The 21764-nt window shown below is 50.1% G+C and overlaps 4 protein-coding genes across 6 annotated transcripts; 2 read left to right on the top strand and 2 right to left on the bottom strand.

The window, feature by feature from the left end:
* The first annotated feature begins 1834 nt into the window (after positions 1-1834).
* Positions 1835-3693, top strand: LOC133275968 (uncharacterized). Its single transcript, XM_061466319.1, has 2 exons — positions 1835-2152; positions 3338-3693. Exon 2 carries the CDS (start codon positions 3403-3405, stop codon positions 3535-3537), a length of 135 nt encoding a protein of 44 aa, XP_061322303.1. The 5' UTR covers positions 1835-2152; positions 3338-3402; the 3' UTR covers positions 3538-3693.
* A 1048-nt stretch (positions 3694-4741) lies between these two features.
* Positions 4742-8871, top strand: DIABLO (diablo IAP-binding mitochondrial protein). Of its 2 annotated transcripts, none has more exons than XM_061466318.1 (6): positions 4742-4837; positions 5614-5734; positions 6068-6196; positions 6913-7023; positions 7172-7268; positions 8218-8871. In XM_061466318.1, the coding sequence occupies exons 1-6, from the start codon at positions 4791-4793 to the stop codon at positions 8430-8432; spliced, it is 720 nt and encodes a 239-aa protein (XP_061322302.1). In that variant the 5' UTR covers positions 4742-4790; the 3' UTR covers positions 8433-8871. The 2 variants fall into 2 exon arrangements, with proteins under 2 accessions (XP_061322302.1, XP_061322300.1); XM_061466316.1 differs by having other exon boundaries at positions 6065-6196.
* A 3421-nt stretch (positions 8872-12292) lies between these two features.
* B3GNT4 (UDP-GlcNAc:betaGal beta-1,3-N-acetylglucosaminyltransferase 4) lies at positions 12293-14406 on the bottom strand. Its single transcript, XM_061466315.1, has 2 exons — positions 14284-14406; positions 12293-13427 (listed from the first exon to the last, which is right to left on the bottom strand). The coding sequence occupies exons 1-2, from the start codon at positions 14300-14302 to the stop codon at positions 12310-12312; spliced, it is 1137 nt and encodes a 378-aa protein (XP_061322299.1). The 5' UTR covers positions 14303-14406; the 3' UTR covers positions 12293-12309.
* Positions 14302-21347, bottom strand: LRRC43 (leucine rich repeat containing 43). 2 transcript variants are annotated; one of them, XM_061466314.1, is made up of 12 exons: positions 21088-21347; positions 20723-20998; positions 20349-20459; positions 20071-20210; positions 19398-19636; positions 18441-18619; positions 18170-18293; positions 17852-17991; positions 17603-17692; positions 17128-17321; positions 16529-16635; positions 14302-14462 (listed from the first exon to the last, which is right to left on the bottom strand). In XM_061466314.1, the coding sequence occupies exons 1-12, from the start codon at positions 21181-21183 to the stop codon at positions 14302-14304; spliced, it is 1857 nt and encodes a 618-aa protein (XP_061322298.1). In that variant the 5' UTR covers positions 21184-21347. The 2 variants fall into 2 exon arrangements, with proteins under 2 accessions (XP_061322298.1, XP_061322297.1); XM_061466313.1 differs by lacking the exon at positions 14302-14462 and having other exon boundaries at positions 14881-17321; positions 20349-20429.
* Positions 21348-21764: the final 417 nt, after the last annotated feature.

The following is a 21764-nucleotide window of genomic DNA, read 5'->3' as shown; positions in this document are numbered from 1 at the left end:
AAACACAGCTGCTCTCAGTTATCCTGCAGAATGCACAACACATCCCGAAACCCCCTTCATTTTGCCAAGGTGTGACATTTATGACTGTGGGTTTCAGTCTTGTTTTGTAAGATTGAGTTCTGCCCAACCAGCCCCATCACAGAGCCCCTCTGTCTGTCTGACTAACTCCACTTGGCTCATTAGAACAAAATGAAAACTGTTATTTGGTCTTTTTTTGGATGCGTTTCTCTCACTGGAATACAAACCTAAATAAAATAAACCAAACCTCTGCACTGTGGTCACTGTGTCCTTCTCCCCCTGCCCCAGGATACCTGAGTTACTTGAACTGAAGCTATTTCTCTTAACAGCTCAATGCTTTTTCTTTCAGTTTACACACTAATTCCATTCTGTTCTGCAGCTGAACATACTAGCTCAGAACTACTTATGGGATTTCTTGACTTCTGAAGAAAGATAACATTTTTAATCATTTGAGACTTTAATTTCTTGCAGAAACAAAATGTGCTGCAACTTTGACAACAATGTAAGGAGCAAGCATGAGCTGCCTTGCTCTGACTTATTGCTGGAGATCCACTGTAAAGTAGCTAATTTCATAGTCTTTAAAAAGTAGGTTTGGATCAAAACTGAGATGTTACTGGGCAAAGAAGAGCAAGAAACAATGACTGAGTCAGTGCAATCCTGACAGTGTCCTTTGCTGAGCCCTGAGTGTCTGCTGTACTACCACCATTTCCAGATTTTATTCTTTTTTCTTTAATCTTAAAAACTGAACTAATCCCAAGGAAATTACAGCACTGCTCAGGCTGTTTTGTGAACTGAGGCCATAACGCATAAAAGCTACACCACAAGCAAATAAAGGAACCCATTCAAGAGCTTGCTTACCTTTTCACTTGGCCCAGCAAACGTGGTTATTTGTCACTGATACTAAATGTAAAACCTACTTTGAAGCTAACTCACACCCAACACTTGGTAAACTCTAATTTATCAATACCACTGCTGCAGATGTTCTGCAGTGTAGCCCTGCACCACCACTGAGCTGGAGCCATGCGGACACTCACCCTGAACAAAGTCTCTTCCTGGAACTCTTCAACAACAACAACACAAACTAAAAGCAATCCTGACGTTGATCAATTCTCTGGAGGAGCAATTACTTCTTAACAGGCTTCCTGAGCATCTTGATTATGTTCTGCTTCTGGCTAAGGCCTTGCTGACCACGCGGGTAATAATTTGATAACAAGAGAGCCTAATTAAATTATGGGGCCATTTTCTACATCATAATATCTTTGTGAATAAGAGATTTGATTTGCAGTACATACTCTTCCCTCTCTCTGCTGTATGCATTTGTCTGGTTTACAAGCAAAAACCATAAAGAAACCATTACCCAACCTCCACCCTGGAAGAAGTTCTCTTCTCATAGAATATTATCAGAAAACAGTTTTGTTAAAAATAAATACATAGCTTATCTCCCTCCTCCCCCCTGCTGCAAGAGTGCTCACTCTCTAAAAGGTAGAGGTGACTGGGTGTGCGGGGTTAAGGTAGATCAGTGAACTAGTGACAGTACAGTGAGCAGTGAGGCTTCAGCACTCGCTCTTGTTTGATAAGAGGCTGACTCAGTTCATAAAGGTACAGCAAGTAAAGCGCTGCTGACCTGAGATGATCCCCATGTGAGCATCCTTCTCCCTGAGCGACCTACAGGAGCACTGGGCTCTCAGAGAATGGAGCAAGAGGCACAACAGCATTCCACATAACTACAGAATGATGTGTAACTGCAGGACAAAGTATAAAGTGACACAACACTTTGCTAGAGGAAAACAAAGCATACATTTAAGCAAATGCAGTTTTGACCTGGTAACATTAAGCCGTGGTGCTTAACCTCACCAAATACTGTTCACAAAAGCACTCTGGGGAAGGGGAGCTATTTGGCATGCTCTGTTTTGCTGTGCTATGTCATATCATAACTGGTCCTGGCCACACCTAGTGCATTAGTCCTCGTGCGGGCTGCAAACACCACCTCATTACTTCTGGCTCCCGGATGAGCAGAGCAGAAAGGGATCAAACTACAGCAGAAACCCGTTAGAAGGCAGAAATTCAAGGGGCAGCTGCAGAAGAACTAGAGAGAAACAGGAACTTTACAAAGTAGAGCCCATCATCTACCAGGGTAAGCAGCTTATTTCTTTATCCACTTCTTTCTGGACAAGCAGAAACCATGTAAAGTCTATAAATAGAAAACCTGAATGCTCTGAACAACAGGAAACCATGCCTGGTTTTAAATTGCAATAGCTCCTTTGATGTATATGAGTACTTGAGCTTAGACTGAAATGACTGAACTCTTTAGTAAGACCAAAAAGTGAACTCTTTATCACAAAAGCTCTTCAAAAATATTCTAAGTATCAGAGTGGGAATTCGGTTTATTTTGCTGGTTTTACACTGTTTAGAAGAGAAATAATCCTTTCAGGTTAGCTTTATCTTAAGTCTGGTTTTAAATCCCCTTTTATGTGTTTGACCAAGAGCGTGGCTATATTTGACCAGCCACAGTTATGATCAAAATTGAAAATAATATGTAAATTGGAGAGATGGTAGAATTTTTTACGTGGGTCTTCACAGCTTTAAGTCTTGAGGAACCAAGAACTTTTGTGAAGGAGTTCAGATTTTGCATGAAACTAACAAATGAACACTCACTTCTAAAATGATGTGCAAGGATGACTTTAAGATACAGCTAGAAGACGAATTCTAAAGCATCTTATCCCATGTCTTCCATTTAAGGGTTATTTTTAACGTGAGATATAAATATTTGCCTGTGCAAACTTGTATTTAAGCCCCAGTTTTCATCCTTCTTAAACAAAAGGCTCAGTTTGTGCCAGTATCTCCATTAGATGCAATTATATCATTAAATATTAATGGTGGCTTCCTTGGAGGAATTGACCACTTTGATCAGAACACATTGCTGGTAATGCACCATCAGCAACCATTCTGAACATGAAGCTTCCCAGATGCACTGCCACTGACACAGAGGGGAAGAACCCAGGAGCCAGCTGGACTCTGTAGGGGCCTCTCCCCGTACCAACACTGCCTGTGTGTGGCTGTGCTTTAATTTGCTTCATTACCAGTCCTGATATGGAGACACTGATCAGATCCCAAACTCTTTTGCAACACTGCAGCTCAGCAGCCCCTGTACAGGGCTCTGATAAAGCACTCACAAGTACAACCTGACAGTGACAACCTCTTAAGAAGGATGGGTGGACATTACCCCTCCTGAACACAGCCATTTCTCCCCACATTAAAGCCACCCCATCCGCTCTGCAGTCTCCTTGCTCAGAAACATTCATCCTGTCCCTTTTCTCAGAGAGCAGGAGGAGCACAGAGGCAGCCAGCCCCAGAGACCCTACCTGCACAGTGCCAGGGAGAACCATGCCGGACTCCTTCACCATCCACTTCCTGAAGGTGCTGAGGGAGCTGCTGGCCTTCGTGCTCTTCAGTTACACCGTGTTGGTCGGGGCGCTGCTGCTCGCTGGATGGACAACGTACTTCTTGGTGCTTAAATGAGCCCTCTCCAAAGGGAACAGGCTCCATCGTGCAGCTCATCCTGCGCATCTGCTCATCACATGAGGTCCCTTCCTCCTGCAAGTGTTTTGTTTCATTACTGCCTAATCACAGTCTTATTTTCTTATGTAAAAACAATAAAGGTTCCCAAAGCATCTACATGCATGCATTTTACTGATCTGTGTGGCTCTTGCAGCTTCTTTGTGGCTCCTACACATTTGCCCCTGTTCCTCAAAATGTTTAAAAGCCTCCCAGCAGTTTTATCCTGAGATTCCCAGCCCATGATCTGCCTCAAGAGCACAGCAGCCTGCCAAGCACAGCGGATGGACAGGAGGGATGCAACACAATTCAAACATGACCAGTATCTCATAGGAACAAGTCCTGCCTTGTCCGACTCTGTCTCATTAAGGGTGTGAAGGCTGAGATGCAGAAATTACTTGTAATTATTTTTAGATGTTCTGGAAAAAGACATCTCAAATCAGCCAGCACAAGGTTTCCCTCTTCCTGCAGTTTTAGGAGGATATTTCATGGGGGGCACCAACACCACGCTATCCACAAGCTTATTATTTGGTGCTCTCAAGTGTGCTATGCTTTTCAGCAAATGCTTAAAACACAGAATTAGCTGAGATGTGCTTGTGATGCAGCACTGCTTGAAAGTAAACTGCACTGAATGCACTGTAACAGAGAACAGACTCTCTGCTATAAATAGAGTAGGTTCAACTGACCAAGGCTTTCATGTGGAACTATACAGGAAACCTTTGGTGGAGGAGTTGGGGATTATCACCAAGAAGCTGCGGATTATCACTGGTGTGGAACGAGCCGAAAGCAAAGCGCCGTTACATACACTTGTAAAACAAAGACAAACTGAAGGAAGGGGTGCGGAGCAGAACCTGTGTAAGCCGGTCCGTGCGATCGCGGCCCTCACTGATGACCTGACACAGCTGCGGGCCCTCAGGTGTCCCTGAGCACGGGAACACTCAGGGGCTGCCCAGCGCGACCGGCGCTGAGCCCCCAGCACCATTTGTGCCCCCCAGGGCCTGCCCCCGGGCAGGTACCGCTCCCTGCGGGGCCCAGAGACCGGAGCCTCGATCGCTCGGTCCCGCCGCGACCGCCGCTCCCCCCGGCAGCCCTCACGGCTCCAACGGCCCTCACAGCCCCACGCGCTCTCACTGCGCGCATGCGCCACGCCGTGGAAAACCACCTCCGCCCCTCCGCTGCGCGCTGACGTCACTTCCTACGCACCGCCCAGTTCCAAGATGGCGGCGGGCAGTCGGTGGCTCCGGAGCTGCTGCTCCCTGCTCAGGTACCGGCTCTGCGCGGCGAGGGTGCTTCGGTGGGGCCCAGGCGGGTGTTCAATGGGCTCCGCCGCCCGGCTCCGTCCCTGCCGCTGAGCGCCCGTTGTGACTCGCTCCAAGGCAGGCTGGAGCGGCGGCCTGAGCCACAGAGACTCGCCTCATCCGCGTCCAGCTGCCACAGCGCGGCCGGAGGAGCACAGGCTGTGGTACCCACACGGCGCTTGCCGCTGAGGGAATGTAGGTTAAGAGCCCGCAGCGTAAAAGAGGACACCAGAACAACAGCAGAAGCCTCACGGCTGAGGGTGCTCCTCTGCTCAAGTATTTCAGAGATAGGCCCTGACCCCACAGGCTAATGCACAACGTTGGATGTCAGTGAAACTGACCACAGGAGGCCCTGAGTGCACTGGGCTGCAGCAAACTATTACCAGCCATACTCCTCACCTGCGTGTACCTTGTACCACTTTTAAGCATGCTTTTTAACTTGCTTTTCAATGTTACGTAGTATTAGCAGTGTGTTGGTACCAGATAAGATACATCTGCACCTCTCAAAGGATTAATAACGTGCTAGTTACTGTGCTAATCTCTTTTCTTGCACTTATAACTAAGTAATGTAACAGAATTGAAACCAAACTTACCCATTCACTATTACATAGCTGCATTACAGAAGCTCAGGAGAGAGTGGGACACCCAGGACAGCTTCTAGGTGTTCCCTTCCTCTCCAGTACCTATTGCCCACTGCACGCTGGTTACTTCTTGTGCTTACCTTTGTTTCTTGCATTTCCAGGCGAAGCTTCCCTGCTGTGGCCAGCGTCAGGAGGCGCTGCCTCTCGGGCGTGAGCGGCCGATGGCACCAAGTGGTGGGAGTGGGGCTGGGAGTGTCCTTGTGCGCTGTCCCCATTGTGGAGGTAAGGTACCAGCAGTGGTGCGTGCAGAACCTGCTCATTACAAACAGTTTAACACTCAAAAACACTTGGCATTTTACAAAGTGCATTTTACTTGTCCTTGGAATTGTGTTCCTGCTTGGGGATCACAGGTGTTTAAGATGTGGTTGTTAAGGAGAAGAAATGAGGAAGTAACACCTTGTAAAACAGTTGTCTTGGTTTACAGTGGAAAAACAGCAGCAAGAATTGGGCTGTCCAGCCTTGTAACTAACAGTGGTGCTTTTCCTTATCGCTATTTATTGCATCCGTATGAAAGTCAGGGTAAAAGATAACACAGATATCTTTGTCTTTCAGCAGCAGAATGTGGTTTCTCTCAGCAACGATGCCTTGATTAAAAGAGCAGTTTCCTTGGTCACAGACAGCACTTCTACACTCCTCTCCCAAACAACGTACGCGCTGATTGAAGCATTGACAGAGTACACAAAGGTAAGCTGAGAGAGTGCGTGCTGTGCTAGCAAGTCAGCACTGGAAATAGTAAACTATTTGACACAGACTACACCCATTAAACCATACTTGGAATGGACTTTGGCTGTTTTATTATTTTTAATAACAGAGGCGTGGGGTTTGAAGAGGTCAGGTCTCTGGGAAACAGTGGGGTAGGGCTCCCTGTGCTGCTACACCAAACAGAGAAGTTACCTTTAGCTTTGTTAGACTGCTGCTTTGAGCTTGAACTTAAGCCAGAATGCCCCATGTCTCAGAACTGGGGTTAAAGAAACTCATAACAGGTACTGGATACCTGCATACTGAGTAAGTAGGATGCACCACCCTGTATTCTTAGGTATTTTATTTACCTTCTGTTTCCATTTCTAAGACTATGAACTTGAGTTTCATCAGAAGAATGGAGTGAGCCATATTTAAGTCTGAAATAAGAAGGTAGAGTTTTCATTTTACAAATAAGTGCCAATTTAGTAAAGTATTTGCATTCCAGTTTACCTCCTTATTAGTATGGCAAGCATATAAAGAGATGTTGAGCACAGCAGTGCTGTGGGCAGACAGCAAATACTGTCAGTGCCTCCAAAACTGCAGTGAATTCAGAACAAAGCACTTTTAGAAGCATTCAGCAATTGTACTAATACGAGTTAACACAGAGACAACATCAGAGATGTACAGATCATCATGTAACTGAAATGATTCCTTTGCAGGCAGTTTATACACTGGTGTCTCTCTACAAGCAATATGCAAACCTTCTTGGGAAGATGGATTCAGAAGAGGTGGATGCAGTTTGGCAGGTGGTGATAGGAGCCAGAGTTGATGTAAGCGTCTCCTTTCAGGCACTAATCTGCCTCTTAAAACTCTGCTCAGAAACTCCTCTCTCTTGCTCACCTTTTCAGGAAGGTGCTACTTGGAAGAGTGTTCAGATACTGTTACATCTGGTTAAGTAACGCTTTGTTTTACTCCTAGGTGAGAACAAAGCAGGAGGAATACCTAAGGCTGGAATCCAGCTGGATGACAGCGTTACGTCTTTCAGAGATGGCAGCAGAAGCTGCATATCAGTCAGGTAACACTGAGGATGTCTTTCCCCTCACATTTAGGCAGCATTTCTTGCAGGAGAATGGAGTTGAAGAGACCCAGAATATCTGTTCAGTTCACAAAGCAATTTACACCTAATGCCTGGTTTTTAGAGATGCTGAGAACTTCTTTTATTTCATTGGCTACAGATCTAGTAGATGAGTTTTGAGAACTAGGCCTGGAAACTTCACACATGGTTTAGATTAAGACCAACCATGCCAGAAAAATGTTTCAGGGAACCGTTTAGTCATTTCTAAATGCAGTGGTTCCAATATAGCCACAGAAATAAAGCTACCTAGGAGGGTCCAGCACATCTTTCCAGATGGACTCCTATTAAAGAGTGGGAATATTTGCCTCTCACTCAGGAAAGAGATGCATTTTGGTCTTTTCTCCCTGGATACACCCTTTCACAAAAAGTTTAGGACATGATAGCTCGAAAATTGAGTTATGGGTTGGCTTATGGTAAGTCAGCAAAGTTACTGGAGTGGAGAAGGGGAGAAAAGTGATGAACATACAGGGACACCCTGACTCTGTCAGGGCCTGGAAAACACCCAGGGTTTGTCAGGAGGAGAAGGCATTCTGAGTTCAGCAGTGACACAAATATTCTCACTGCTGGGAGGTGCTTGGACAAGGACTGCAGGTTCCTGGCACACAATGGCTGGGCTTAGTTCTGCAATCCACTACCGCAAGCTGATTGCTCTGATCAGACACTGGCTGTAATCCACTTGGGTGGGAAGAGTTCAAGGGGGCAAAAAATAACCTCAAAGCAGGCAAATTACTGTTGAAGGTAAATGAACAGCAAATGCATTTAGCATTAATGGAGCCCAAGAGCCATCAAAACACGTAGCAAAGCAGGTTATAATTATAGACAGGAGGTATCTTAATTGAGGGTGTGCTGAGTGTTCCTCTAGCCCTCTGTATTTAAATCATTACCTCAGGTGCAGACCAAGCCTCAGTGTCAGCCCGCAGCCACATTCAGCTGGTGAAATCACAGGTACAAGAAGTGCGACTGCTGTCCCAGAAAGCAGAGACCAAATTAGCTGAAGCTCAAACAGAAGAGCTCATCAAAGCTCAAGGAGAGGATTCTTCATTCCCAGAGGGTATTTTAGGAAGCTCAGAGGCAGGTGAGGACCCTTACCTGCGGGAGGACTGAAAAGAATTCAGATGTCACCTTGGAACATGTGAGAGTCAATCACAGATTGAAGGGTCCCAAACTTTTCAGTGTGGGATAGTGGGAAACTGCTGAAATAAGCCTGCGATTCCATTTTTCAGACAGGACTGCTTTACAGATCAGGTCAGTTCCAAGTATCTGAAAGGCCTCGATCTTGTTTGTAGCTTACTGTGTTTGTAATACTCATGGATTCAGTTATTTAAATGTTTAACTATGCAAATGTGAAGATTGCTATCAAGGATAGCTGGTTGTTAATAGTCTCTCTGCTGGGAGGGTCCTACCACTCATGTGATATGTTTGTGACAGCTCTCTTAACTTAGAGGCTAACTGGGTATCAGCCAAAGATGTATTTAAAAGTCACTATTTTTAACTTGTGAATGATGTCCCTTAGGGGGCACCTTTATTAAACTGTGCAAAAGCATCTTGTGAGTGTGCTTGTTTGGAGAAGAGATTAAGCACTATTTTCTATTGGAACTGTAACAGAGCTGAGTGACAGCTGCACTAAATTACACTAATTGCAATCAGGGGAAACATTTGCTGCAGCCCTGTGGAGTTCCCCAGGTTGCTCTTAGTTCTGCAGCTCAGTGCAGCAACTGCTTCCACCCAGAAGTCACTGCTTGGAACACAGCTGCCTCCCCCAGGAAGCAAAGGGAGAGTTGACTTTCAAGACCCTGTGGTTATTAAACAAAGTTGTCGTGGCAACTGCTGTGTACTTCTTTACAGAGCAGTGAGCAAAAGCCAGTTTTGCATGGTTGAATGCTTTCCAGCACAAGTCTCAGGAAAATCATTCTTTCCTTTTGCAAGCCTGATGTTTCAGTGCAGGCTTCAAAACCACAGGTGCCTTTCACTGTGCTCATTTTCTAACCTGACAGCTGAATGTGAAATTTGCAATATTAACTGTATAGACAATAGAAACTTAGAGCTGAGATGGATTTGTGGAACAGCATCCACTAGGACTTTCTCACTGCTGATTTGAGTCAGTTAATCCCCACTCACCAGGCTTTGTAAGAAAACACATTAATCAGGTTTTTCACCAGGAATTACCATCTCATGCACTACACCTGTGTCAAGGTTGCTGTTACTAAACTGAGTTGTGCTGGGTGCAGGTGTAGCATAAGCTTTTTATACGTGTCTCATTTTGCCTGACCTTTGAACAAATGCAATCTTAGTTGCACAATGCTGTACATTTACAGATGAAGTAGTAAAGGAATTAAACTACCTTTCCTTGTTCCTGCTCCTCGCTGGATGCTGCTGTGTCCAAGGAGGATGGCACAGTCCAGAATCCAAGCTCACAGGAAGACACCAGTGTCTGCTGTGTTGGTAGTCAGGAGGTCCTAAACACAGCTTTGGGCCAAAGCATTAGATAAAACCCAACTAGCAGGAGAGGATTATTTGCAGCAGGGGCACAACCACAGCCTCAAGAGCCAAAGGCAACTCCAGGTCAGCCTCTAACCACAGCTGTTCAATTTGTGACATGCTGCAGTTGAAGAATGGCTACCAAGCCACTGACCCAAAAGCACGTACAAGTTGTGTTCCTTTCAGGATGCCACAGTAACTGCACAGATGCTTGCATGGCATAGATACGGTTTAGTACAGATGAGCACTGCTACAGGAGTCTGCAGAGCAACTCTCTCCCTTTCAGGGCATGCTCCCAGGTCCCTGTTGCCCCAGTTGTTTGACTGTACTCCTCACTCTTACTTTCCAAGACACAGGCTGGGAAGTAAGATGTCCCACACACATCAAACCTTCAGATGTGACAGGAATCAGTTCAGTCAAGCTAAAATGGGCATGAGGAGCACAGGTGGCTTCATATTGCCTCCAAACCAAGGTGGAAAGAGTCCCACACTTTATTAGGAAGTGAAAGTTGCCTGCTGGGGGTTACCCATACAGCTAAGCCCACAACAGACATGACATCATGCTCTACGTTATGTTACTGAGTTTGCATTTGGAATCAGTGAGGGGATCAGAAAGATGCTGCTGCAGCAGTTTGGAGGGTACCATGGTACCCATTCTCCCCAGCCTTTTCTCTGGAACAAGCAGCAGTGCCCAGAAACTTGGGTTTGCTGCTGATACTCAGCCTTGTTTACAAAGCCAAGGTCATCTGAAACTACATGTAGCCAATTTCTCAGGTACAGCTCATACAGCTATTAATCCCTCTTAGGGCTGCAGTGAAAAGATACAGCAGCAGCTTGTAGGAGACCACACGGACGATGGCCACACACAGGCTCACCCCTTGGAAGAGCATTTTCAGGCAAACCCTCACACCTGGCACAGAAACAGCTTGTGTGAGAGTGGCAACTCCTGCCATGGGAGGCTGGGTCATACCATAGGGCTGAGCCAGAGCTACACCCCATGCTTCAGAAAGCCAAGGCAGCAAGAAGTGCCAGGAGTCCCTCATCCCAAGGTCACACACAAGGCCCTGCTGGAAAGCAGCACAGGCAGCCTGCCCTGAGAGCACATCACATCTCTGCTCTCCAGATACCCTTGGTCTCTCACAAGCAAGGACCTGGAAGCACTTCCCAGGCACCTCCGAAAGCGCCAGCTCACATCTGGTGGGCAGTGAGCACAGGGCAGCTGGCACCAGAGATGGTAGTGACAATAGCAAACACAAATTGCTTTGATTTGGGTAATCACACACTTCCTCTCTACCTGCTGCCTTTATCACAGAATCACATGCTGGTTTGGGCTGGAAGGGACCTCAAAGGTCATCCAGTCCCTGCCACAGCCACCTTCCATGCAACCAGGTTGCTCAAAGTCCAGGCTGCTTCCTGCCATGCACAGCAGCTTCAGATCCAGCAGCTACACACCCTGAAGCCAATAAACTTCATAGAAGTTTCACCAAATCTGAGTTTAATACTTGATGTTTCCTCAAATCAGTGACCCCAACACACAGATCAATCACTTCTGTGACAATGCATCTTAATCTGGACAGGGCAGCTGCGCACAGGAAAGGAAGCAGCAAGTATCCATTTCCACAGAACCTCATCCTCTTTAGTAGCAATGATTCTTTAATGCAAACACCCAGCACAGGATCTCAGCCCTCTCTGGCTTTTGGTGCTCCTTGCTTTCAGGAGACCCAAGAATACTCCTATGAAAACACTTTTCAAAGCTGTCTTTTATTTATACCCAACATTACAACAACAAAATACACCTCCCACACCACATGGAAAGCTACAGCCACTCTACCTACCACTGTGATTATTCAAGACATACTACTCCTCTCAAACCCAATCAGAAAGTGTTTGTGCAAAAGCTTCCAGTGCAAGGAAAAATTAACTTCTGTAAAATCCAAAGGGCTTGAGTGGTAGCCCAGTCAATGCCTTGGATCACCCTGCTGTGGAATCCATCCTTAATGCGTTTTCTTCCTCACTCCACTCCCTCCTTCTGTCCCATAGGACCTTTGGGATTGCTGGCCTGGGACAGCAGCAGACCTAGCAGCACACACTGACCTTTCCTCCACTCCTTCAAGTCATTTCAAGTGCTGTGTCACTCATTAGTCACCACGAACTTCCCGACAGGAAGCTGATCGGTGGCCAGCCACAGGTATTGGGGAGCCTCCATAGCAGGTGGCCACTCACTCACATCCCTGTGGCAGTTGTGACTTTCCCCAGCTCCAGTCTGGCTGGGAGAAACCAAGCTGAGCCCCTGCTCCATGTCCCAGCAAGCTACCGGCCCCATCCCCACCATGTGACAATTCAACTGCTCCTGTAACCCACCGACAGAAGACTTCCTGCAGACAAACCCCATGGCTCAAGTACAGTCTGTTAGTCAAGGACACGTCTCTACCACAACCTGATTTTTAGTTTAAGTACCCTGTTATCTGTCACCAGTCACAATCCTGCTGTGCTCATCAGTAGCTTCATTTCCAAACCCTTCCATAGTTCCGTGTTAAGGACACCGCACACCTGATGCTCTTGTCCTTTACCAGCGTCCACATGATCCACATGTCAGTTGGGTTTAGTCTGTGCACAACCATCAGTCCTTTGTAAAAGCATGGATCAAAAGGACTGAAAGGTCTCCGGATCCCAAAAGTCTTAAAGCCAGCATGGTTCTTTGGGGTCACTGCCATCTTTGCCAGGCACATTCCCACAAACACATCATCTATTGGGAAGAGCTCTGTGTCCTCTGCCGTGCTCTGGAGGCGGCGCACTGTCTCCCTAGACATGACATAGCCTCCTCCACCCGCATAGAGAGGATAAAAGGTGGCTGCATACATGGATGCTGGAATAAAGTATTTGACCTTGCTGTTCCTGATGGGACGGGCGTTGGCAATCACATCCCCAACAAAGAGATCCTGTTCAGGGTCTAATTCATGCAGGAACTCAACAATGTTGTAAGTGTTGACAAAGACATCATCATCACCCTTCAGCACAAACCTGGCATGCAGGCAGTCCTCCACAAACCAGCGGAGGAAATGCAGCTCCTTAAGGGTCAAGTTATAGAAGCTGTCAATAAAATCCCACTGCAAGATGTCATCAAACTCCTGGCTCTCATAAGCCAGCAGCTGGTGCAGGGGCTTTTGTACCTGGCTTTTGGGCTCTGAGTGCCCTAGAAGGAATACCAGCCTGACATGCTTGCCACCAATGGAGATCTTCCTTCCCCATGTGTTCCTGATTGCCACCCGCCGGTCCACGTTGATCGGGGAAGACTTGATGGCCAGCAAGAGGAACACCTCTTTGCTACACCTGGAAGGCTTCCGCAGGACCGAGAAGTTCCGACAGTGCTTGTATGTTAAGAAGACGCGGTGAGACTCCGGGAGGGTGAGAGAAGAATTGTCAAGAGTCAGGTTTGGCAAACAGCCATTGTCCAGAAGCACAGACTGGGGTTTGTGACTTGCTACATCCACTTTCTGGTCCTCTGACGACGCTGACAGCTTTGCCTCCTTCTTCAAGCAGAGAAAACACACCAGCAGCGTGATTGAGAAGGTGTAGAGCACGAGGGACTTCATCCTGGTGCCCATGGTGCAGAACGCAGCCCCTGCGCGGCACGCACACACAAGCCGTTATCAATGACCCCCCCACACTCACTTCCCGCTTGCCCCCGCCGCTCGGAGGGACGCGCCTCGGGCTGGTTTCGGGTCCCTCCAAGCGCTGCCGGGGAGCACGGGCGCGTTGCAGCCGCTCTGGAGCACCGGGACCGGGACCCGCTCACCGGGTGCCGCGCACACCGGCCTCGGAGCTCGGCGTTACTCCCGCCCCACTCCGCGGAGCCGCCTCCGCCGCCGAGACTCACCGGGAGCCGCCGCCGCGCCCGCATCTCCCCGGAGCTCCGCCCCCGGGCGGGATGGGCCGCGCACTGAGCACCGGGCACTGCACCCTGCACCCTGCACATGGATCAGCACCGCGCCGGCCCCCGCCGGGATGGGCCGTGCACCGAGCACCGGGCAGCGCACTGAGCACCGGGCACCGCACTCTGCACATGGCACACCCTGCATCCGTTGCACACCTCGCATTGAGCAACCACCCACCGCACTGCACACCCCGCACTGAATAACCTCCCATTGCACCCCCGGACTGACAACGCCCTGCACTGATCAACGACCTCTGCACACCCTGCAGTGCTCACACCGCACTGAACGACCACTGAATAACCCCGCATTGCACACCCACCTATTGCACATCCCCCACTTCACCCCCACCCTACATCCCTCACATTGCACACCCTACCCGCACACCACACACCCGTCCCTGCACTCTGCAGCTTCCTTGCAGAAGCTCAGCAGCAGCCCCAGACAACCACAGACAACCACAGCCCCGTGGGTATCTCCCGGCTCTGGCAATTCAGCTAAACCAGGCTCCACGTGCCGTCCCCGCAAGGTTTATTTCCCACTCACTCTTCCGCTGCTGACACATCACTGAGTGCTCCCCACTGCTGTGGCCACGCTCTCCTGGCTCTGAGCACTGGCTGCCAGGGGCCACCGAAGCAGCTGCATCTGGAACTGAACCGTCAGCGGCACTGGCTGCAGCCCTTGACCCTCCTCCAGTACACTGGAGCCTTTCTTTTTGATTTTTCCTGTGGAAAGATGTAAATCTGTCATTGTCTTGACTGAGTAAATCACCCTAAAAGCAGCAGTGCACAGCAGGGAATGCCCCTGCACCTACTTCTGGGCCTTGGGGGAAAATCTATTTGAATATGGCTTTGCGTAAGAAGCCCAAAATGCATCTTTAAGCAGGCAGTTGATTGGGTGCAATCTTGCTTTTTGTTGTTAAATTCCACTATAATTCCTAGGAAATAAGATGCAGAAATAAATCATTTCAAGGATCCTGGAAAATCAAGCACAGGATAAAATGAGACCCACGTGAGATTACTTCCGAAGACACGCTTCAATGTCCGGGCATATTGTTCGCTTGAGACAAAGCTTGCTGCCTTTCCTCTTTGAGCTGCCTGGAAGGGATCCCAATTCCTCTGAGAGGACTTATTATTTGTGTGCATTTACTGCCTGAGGGATGCAAATCAGCCCCAGCTCCCGGCTGCGAGTGCTGGTCCTTATGCAGCCTGGTTGGATGCGCAGCCACAGTGGATGGAGGGCTGGGACCCAGCCCCAGTGCCCCAAAGCGTAGCCATGGCCACAGATCCAAGGTGGTCCATGGTACCCAGGTGATGAACAAGTGCCAAACGGTGCAGTGTGGTGACTCATGGAGCAGCCAGGGCCCCCCAGCCACAATCGGGGTGTCATAGCGAGTGACAGCAGAGTGCACACTGTGGGATGCTGCTGGCGCCGGATGTCACAAGCTGGGGGAGGCAGATGGCTTTTAGGCACTGTCTGAAATAGTACTCAGTGGCCGTGCTGCAGCCAGCCTCCCCCTGCACAGGCATAAGGGGACACCAAATTAAGCATGAGCCTCTAATCACTCTGGGTTTCCTGCGTCAACAGCAGCTTTCTGTGCACCCACCACCACCCCCAGCCTCGCAACCCCTGCACAAGGGTTTGGTCTCACTCAGGCTGAAGGAACAACCTGAAGACCTCCTGCATGCACACTGACCACAGGCACTGGGGGTGGAAGGGAAGTAGAAAACACCATTGCTAAACTTCAGCTCTTTGACAGCAACTCCCTGTCATATACTGCAAATACACATTTTCTTATAGGGAACAATGACGCAGAGAGTTTTACCTTCTTTTCAGGTAGCTAGGGAGCCCATCAGGCTTTGTTGAGCACAGACACAGCCTAGGACTGCAGATGCCCCCCCGAGATGAGTAACAAGGCACAGAAAAGCAGCCTGGGGCTTTGGGGAAGGGGTTAATTTCACCCTTAAATTAGCAACTAAATCTGATGCCAGAGGAGGGGGACACAGGAGGCCTGACCAGCTCCATGCTCCCCTTGACCCATCAGCAGCTTTTCACCATTGCCCTCCCCCACTTCCTCCTGCTCTTGCATTAGCCCTCTGATGTGCTGGCACTGCTATTTTTGTAGTCAAAACAAGATTGCTGGAAAAATAACCTGCAAGAGGCAGGGTGAGGTTTGTCTCCACAGATTAAGCAATGCTGCTGGCTGAGCAGATGCTGAGCTCTGCACTGAGGAGGCAGGGGACACCCCTCAGGGGTCAGGGTGGTCTTTTCATGGGTGACAGCAGACTGGGGTCTGCTCCAAGCCCCACCATGGGGCAACCTGGTGCTTCTCTGTGCATCTCATCTCTAAACCAGAAAGAATAATCCCCTCTGCAAAGTGTTGTGAGATGTGAGTTGGAAATGGATGAGGACCTCATTATGCATCCCAGACAGCACTGGCCCCAGCTGCCCGCGCCAGCCCACACCACCAGTCACATTTGGCAGCCAACACAGCAGGCACCACATCTCTCACCCAAGAATTTGCTTTGCCCTTCTCCCCTGGCACTCAGAGCCTGTAGGTGTGTGTTGCTCCAGGACAGTTGCTCAGACTTGGATTCAACGTGTCCGGGTGTGTGTCAAACCTTACAGCCCCACAGTCAATAAATGTGTTCACAGTCCGGAGGTCAGGATGTGAGTAAGCACCCTGCTCACAGAGCTGGCAGGGTGCTGGGACCAGCCTCTGGGCTGGGCACTGCTGCTGTTTGCTCTCACACTCACCACCCTCTGCCCAGCCAGCCCCCGTCTCTGTCACCTTTGGCAGATGTTGAAGCTTTCTGTTTGGCCTGACTTTTACTCTCTGCTTTGGGGGTTTTGCTCTTGTCTTTGCTTTTCTTCTTGCCCTGTGGAGAGAGGCGTTTCCATAGTTAGGCTGTGATGAAACTCACTACCCGCATTCAGTCCTGTGACTGCCATCACCATCTGGGTTCAGTCACAGGGATTTAAAGGGCGGAGGAAAGAGGAGAGGGGAAGCAGAAGCACAGCAGAGGGGATGCTCAGAGAAGAGAATCCAAGAAATAGAAAGTGTGAGTTGGTGTGTGCTGCCACGCTGAGAGAGCATCAGAGGAAGCATGAGGGGTTGCTTTCATATTCTCAAGTGGAAAAATAAACTCACCTATTTTCCTAGGCCCAGAAAAAGTAGCAGTACTTACTGCTAAGATCAACACTAAGTAAGGATACCAGCATCAATGGATGGTGTTCAAGCAGGGCTATTTCAGCCCCATTTTATGGAGAGGAGAACTGGGGGATGCATGTGAGGGATGCCCAGGCCGGGATATGCTGATTCCCACCCTGCAGCACTGCCCATCCCTGGCAGCTCTGCCTCATGCGCCCCAGAACACGCTCCTTACCTTCTCCACACTTGGTGGCTGTGGCGGTTTTTCAGTGATCAGGATCCCAAAGTCACACAGAGCTGTCACCAGGTCCTCAGTGGCCAGCAGAGCCTCCAGGGTCACCTTCCTGGTGGCCAGGGTCTTCCGAATGGGAGGGTCACTGCGGAATTCACATGCCTTCTTCTTCTTTTTCTGCTTGTCCTTGTGCACAGGACCCTGCAGGGCACCGGCACAGGGACAAGCCTTAGTGGAGGGTTGGGGACCCTTAATCAGACAGCAAACAACCCCAGCCCAGCCCCTTGCCCATCACTGCAACCAGACCAAATGTAGAATTGCTGCTGCCTTCCTCCCACAGCAAGGGGGTACTTTGGTGAGAGATCTGGGATGGAAGGGCGGTCCTGATACACTAAACTGATCCAGGAGAAGGGTCCTTGTTCCCCCACCAGTGTTTTTGCAACTTGGATGTTATTTGGGCATCGTGCTCTCCCAGCACCTACCCTGGCACCATCCTTCTGCTGCCTCCATCCTGCCTTCTTATTTCTGTCTATGTTCTCTTCTGGATCACCTTCAACAGGCCATGAGAGCACCTGCCCGGAGAGAGGAGCTGGTGCTTTAGGGCTGGGACACCCAAGGACCCTGGCCCAGGGTCACTGGCATCCCAGGCTGCATCCCAGAGAGAACACAACACCGCTGCTGGGCCTCCCAGCAGCTCCTTCCCCTTTCATCCAGCTCTGCCACACATCCACCTTCTCCTCCACAACAGAGACAATTGTTCCAGCCGCCAGGTAGGACTTCAGCCCCATTAAGTCCTTAACAATATGCTCCTTCCTGTAGCTGCAGTCAATGGCATCTTCCCAGGGCTTTCCAGGGGTGACAAACACCTTTGCTGTGCAGGGACACAAAAAACCTCTGAGAGAGCTCTCCTTCCTGAGGACAGAAGGACCCCCAGGACATGACCAGTGCCAAATCATTATCCATCAGTCCCCTATAAGGGACATCCTGATGCCACCATATGCCAGGAAGAGCCTGAGCAGTGAGGCAGGAGACATAGAATTCCTCCTTACTAGAACTGGCCTTGGGTTCCTCTGTGGCTGCAGGCTCCTGCTGGTTCTTTGTTTCTCCTGTGTTCTGAGCAGAGCTGTCCGCATCCAAGGTGGCCCCCTCGAGACTCTCATGGATTTTTGTTACCTGGAACAGAGGGGGATCTCCTGGAAGCATGTCCAGTTGTGTTTGCATCAGGACCAGGCAGCAGAGCTCTGCATCTGGGAGGTGAAGTCCCCCTTTGCTGTGACCTACCACTGCCTGTTGCTTTCAGGTGCCCTATTAAGCACAAACCTCAGCGCTGCTGCCATCGTCAAACTCCTCTCCCTCCACAAACTCATATGTCACACAGTAGCTGTAGGTGATCACTGGGAAGTCAGAATCATCTGCCAGCTCCTGAAGAGTGCTGGGATCAGGGACTCCTTTCATGTCCCCAACACTCACAACCACTCGTGCTTCACTCCTCATCAGCTCTAAAAGGAAAGACAATCTTGCTATGAAGCTGCAGGGTGCTCCTTCCAGAGTGAAGACAGTACACAGCAAGGTGAAATCACCGATGGAAATCAGGCAAGGATGCGTCCCACCACCTGGCATCCCTCCCTGCCACCCTGTGCTAACGCTGTGACAAGCCACTGCCACGTGGGGTCACTCCAAAGCCACACAAACATCTCCTGCGTTGGTCGCCTTGCCTCCCTGGTTAACACTTCCGACTCCAAAGAGCACATATCTAGCACATAAACTCGTTAAGCAGGGGCCATCAAGAGGGGTTTCCTACCCCCGGGGTGCTCCCTGCTCTCATCCCAGTCGGGGATGTGCCACGCTGCAGAGGTGGCACTGGTTTTTGTGGACAGTGCAGCACCCATGTGAGCATCTTCCCCAGGGGCGATGTTCCTCTTTCAGCAGCTGGAGAGGAAAACACAGTCTGAAACCAGACAGTGTCTAGGAAGCAAAGATGGAGACAGACCATGGCACCAAATCGGTGCTGGGACTAGGTTGTTCTTGCAACCTTTGCACCTGACTAAGGCTAAAACTGCCTCGAGTGTAATTACACTGCTGCAGGGTCCTCTGCCTGTCTCCCCACTTGTACTAGTGGGGTAAAAGGACACAGAGAAAGATATCCATCTGAGGAGAGGCAAAAGGGAAGTCAGTACTGGATGCAGCACTTCCCCTGAGGACTCTTAGCTCAACCATGATGAAACCACCTCCCAGAACATGGAGGCAGCACAGAGAAGTTAAAGGGTGCAGACTGACCTGGCTGACTTGCCAAACCAAGGAACTGGTGCCTCTCATCAAACCCTACATGGATGTCATCAAGGACGGAGAGCTTGGGCAGGCTGTCCACAAGGAAGCCCCTGTAAGTGGGAATGAGAGCCAGCGGGTTCCCTTTCAGCACCAGGATGCGGAGCTTCTCCAGACTGGACAGCTGGGAGACCAGCCCCAGAAGATCTGTTAAGTTGTTAAAGCTCAGGTCAAGGGAGACAAGATTTGGCCTAAGGAGAGAACCCAGAGAAGAAGGTTAGGCAAAGAGCATCCAGAGAGCCGCTATCCTGGGGCAAAAAAAGAAACAAAAACTGTGTTTCCCCAGCACAAGCTGGGTCAAACTGGGGAATCCAATGGTACAATCTCAAGAGGCCAATACCAAATTCCTTAGCCATATGGTCCATTGTCAGTCTGCCCCACAACTCAAACCCATGTTTCTTTAGCATCCATGAATCACCCCACTGCATCATTTGGGGATGCAGCCTAAGCTTTAGATCCTTTCCAGGGCAGACTGCCAGCAGGCGCTTTGGGAAGGGCATGGAAAGCGTAAGCTGCCCAGTGACATGGGAACTGTGGTGGGCAGGGTGTCAAAACAGTTCCTCAGGTGATCTCCCTGTTCCACACTTTGGCCTTTCGCGAGCCCACATTCAGCCTATGGCATTACCAGAAGGCTGCAGTGAGGCACTTGTCCTGCAAAGGTCCGCACAGCCTGTTGTAGCCCAGCCCCAAGTGCTGAAGCTCCGGAGGAGGCTGAGCACACAGGTCCTGCAGATCAGCCACAGCATTGCAGCAGAGCTCCAGAACCTGTCGAGGAGAGAGAGAACAAGAAACACCCTTTGCAATGAGCTGTTCCTGACATTCCTCTGAGCAATTCAGCTTGGATTGTGTTCCCAGATGGGAACTCCTTCCTGATCCTGCCATCACAAGGGATTGCTTGCTCACCTTCAGAGTCTGGGGCAGGTTGGCCGAGTCTACCCTACTGATGTGGTTGGCACTGAGGATGAGCTCCTCCAGCTGCTGCAACTGCAACAGACCTGCATCAACCTCCTCCACCTGCAAAGAGATGGGTTTGGCCAACATGTTCCTGAGCCACCTCCTGGCCAAAGTGACACAGACATGCAGTGGTGAGCCCCATGACACGTGTAACATGGATAGTCCAATACACTGGGGATGGGGCACTAGCTCTACTCCAGCAGTAACAGTGGCATCTGGGGAGTCCCAGGGATGGGGAAGGTGTCTTTTTCCCTCCCAACAGGAAGATGTGGTTTCCTGGCCAGGAGATGGACGGCTTTACAGGCATCAGCAGCTGCACTTACTCCCTTGTCAACGAGCCGCAGGGACCTGAGGACCTGGAAGACGTTGGAGCCATGGACGAGCTTGGGCTCCAGCACGGCCACTTCCCGCAGGAGCTGGTCCTGGGGGCTGCAGCCCGGTGGCAGGGCCCAGGGGCTGTGTCTGTCCTTCAGCAGCTCTATCAGTGCCTCGGGGCTCTCCTCACCCAGTGGCACATCCTCCTCCTGCCTGGCTGGGTCTGCCCACAGCCCTGGCTGGCCTCCATGGGGGCTCCTGCGTGCAGCAAAGCGGGACTTGTTCTGCAGAGAGGGAGAGAGGAGAGGCAGTGAGAGCCCTGCAGACCGCAGACCCCAATCCACATCCATGGCTGTGTCCCCCTGGACCCTACCCAGCTGCCAAGGCCACAGGGGAAGTCCTGCAGAGTCAGGTGCCTCAGGTGCTCCTGAAGAGCAGCCGAGACACTGCAAGGACCAGGTGCTGCCATCCAGCCCCAGCCCAGCACGGAATCCCCTGGCTCAGTGACAAGAGTCCCTGTTGCTAGGAGATGGCAGGGACGTGGGCACCCTAGGGACCAAGCCCTGCAGGTGGAGTCAGCCTGGGACAGCACTGAGCTCCCCAGACTGGGAATAAACCCCTGGTTTCCTGGATATCCCCCCTTGGGTTCTGGGGGTTTCTCCCAGCCTTATGGAGCAATTGCAGGGTACAGCATCAACCCTGTCCCTTGGCCAAGGACCTGTGATACGGCGTTTGCCACCTCACTTAACTACATCCTGAGTGTCACTCAGGTTTCGGGGAGGAAGCAGCCAGGTTCTCAGTTAGCTGTAAAAATGCTGCTGTTCACTCATGTGGAGGGCACCACCATCACCACAGCAGCACAAGGCCATCAGAAAACCAGGTTCACAGCTAAAAATACCAGCTCCTACGCTAGGAAAAAGAAGGTGAGCCCCAGGAGCAAAAGCCACAGCTCTGTCCCAGGTCAGATTCAGGTCTCTGCACTCTGAGGTCTGTTTTTTGCAGTGATAAGTGTTGAGGCAATGGCTACAAATTCCAGTTTAGGGAGCCTAC

The sequence above is a fragment of the Pezoporus flaviventris genome, unplaced genomic scaffold (assembly GCF_033815535.1).
Source record: "Pezoporus flaviventris isolate CSIRO_AGI_PZ_B2104156 unplaced genomic scaffold, CSIRO_AGI_Pfla_v1 ptg000041l, whole genome shotgun sequence".
Lineage (NCBI taxonomy): Eukaryota > Metazoa > Chordata > Aves > Psittaciformes > Psittacidae > Pezoporus > Pezoporus flaviventris.
This window is presented reverse-complemented; position numbering and strand designations above follow the sequence as displayed.

Excerpts from the sequence above, each read along its gene's own strand:
- LRRC43 (XM_061466314.1), bottom strand. The coding sequence starts at position 21,183 with ATGGCAGCACCTGGTCCTTGCAGTGTCTCGGCTGCTCTTCAGGAGCAC. Across the intron at positions 17,992-18,169 it reads GGAACCCAAGGCCAGTTCTA|CAAAGGTGTTTGTCACCCCT; the intron begins GTAAGGAGGAAT and ends GTCCCTGCACAG. Across the intron at positions 17,322-17,602 it reads AGCAGAAGGATGGTGCCAGG|GGTCCTGTGCACAAGGACAA; the intron begins GTAGGTGCTGGG and ends GGTGCCCTGCAG.
- DIABLO (XM_061466316.1), top strand. The coding sequence starts at position 4,791 with ATGGCGGCGGGCAGTCGGTGGCTCCGGAGCTGCTGCTCCCTGCTCAG. Across the intron at positions 6,197-6,912 it reads CATTGACAGAGTACACAAAG|GCAGTTTATACACTGGTGTC; the intron begins GTAAGCTGAGAG and ends ATTCCTTTGCAG. Across the intron at positions 7,269-8,217 it reads AGAAGCTGCATATCAGTCAG|GTGCAGACCAAGCCTCAGTG; the intron begins GTAACACTGAGG and ends TCATTACCTCAG.
- LOC133275968 (XM_061466319.1), top strand. The coding sequence starts at position 3,403 with ATGCCGGACTCCTTCACCATCCACTTCCTGAAGGTGCTGAGGGAGCTG.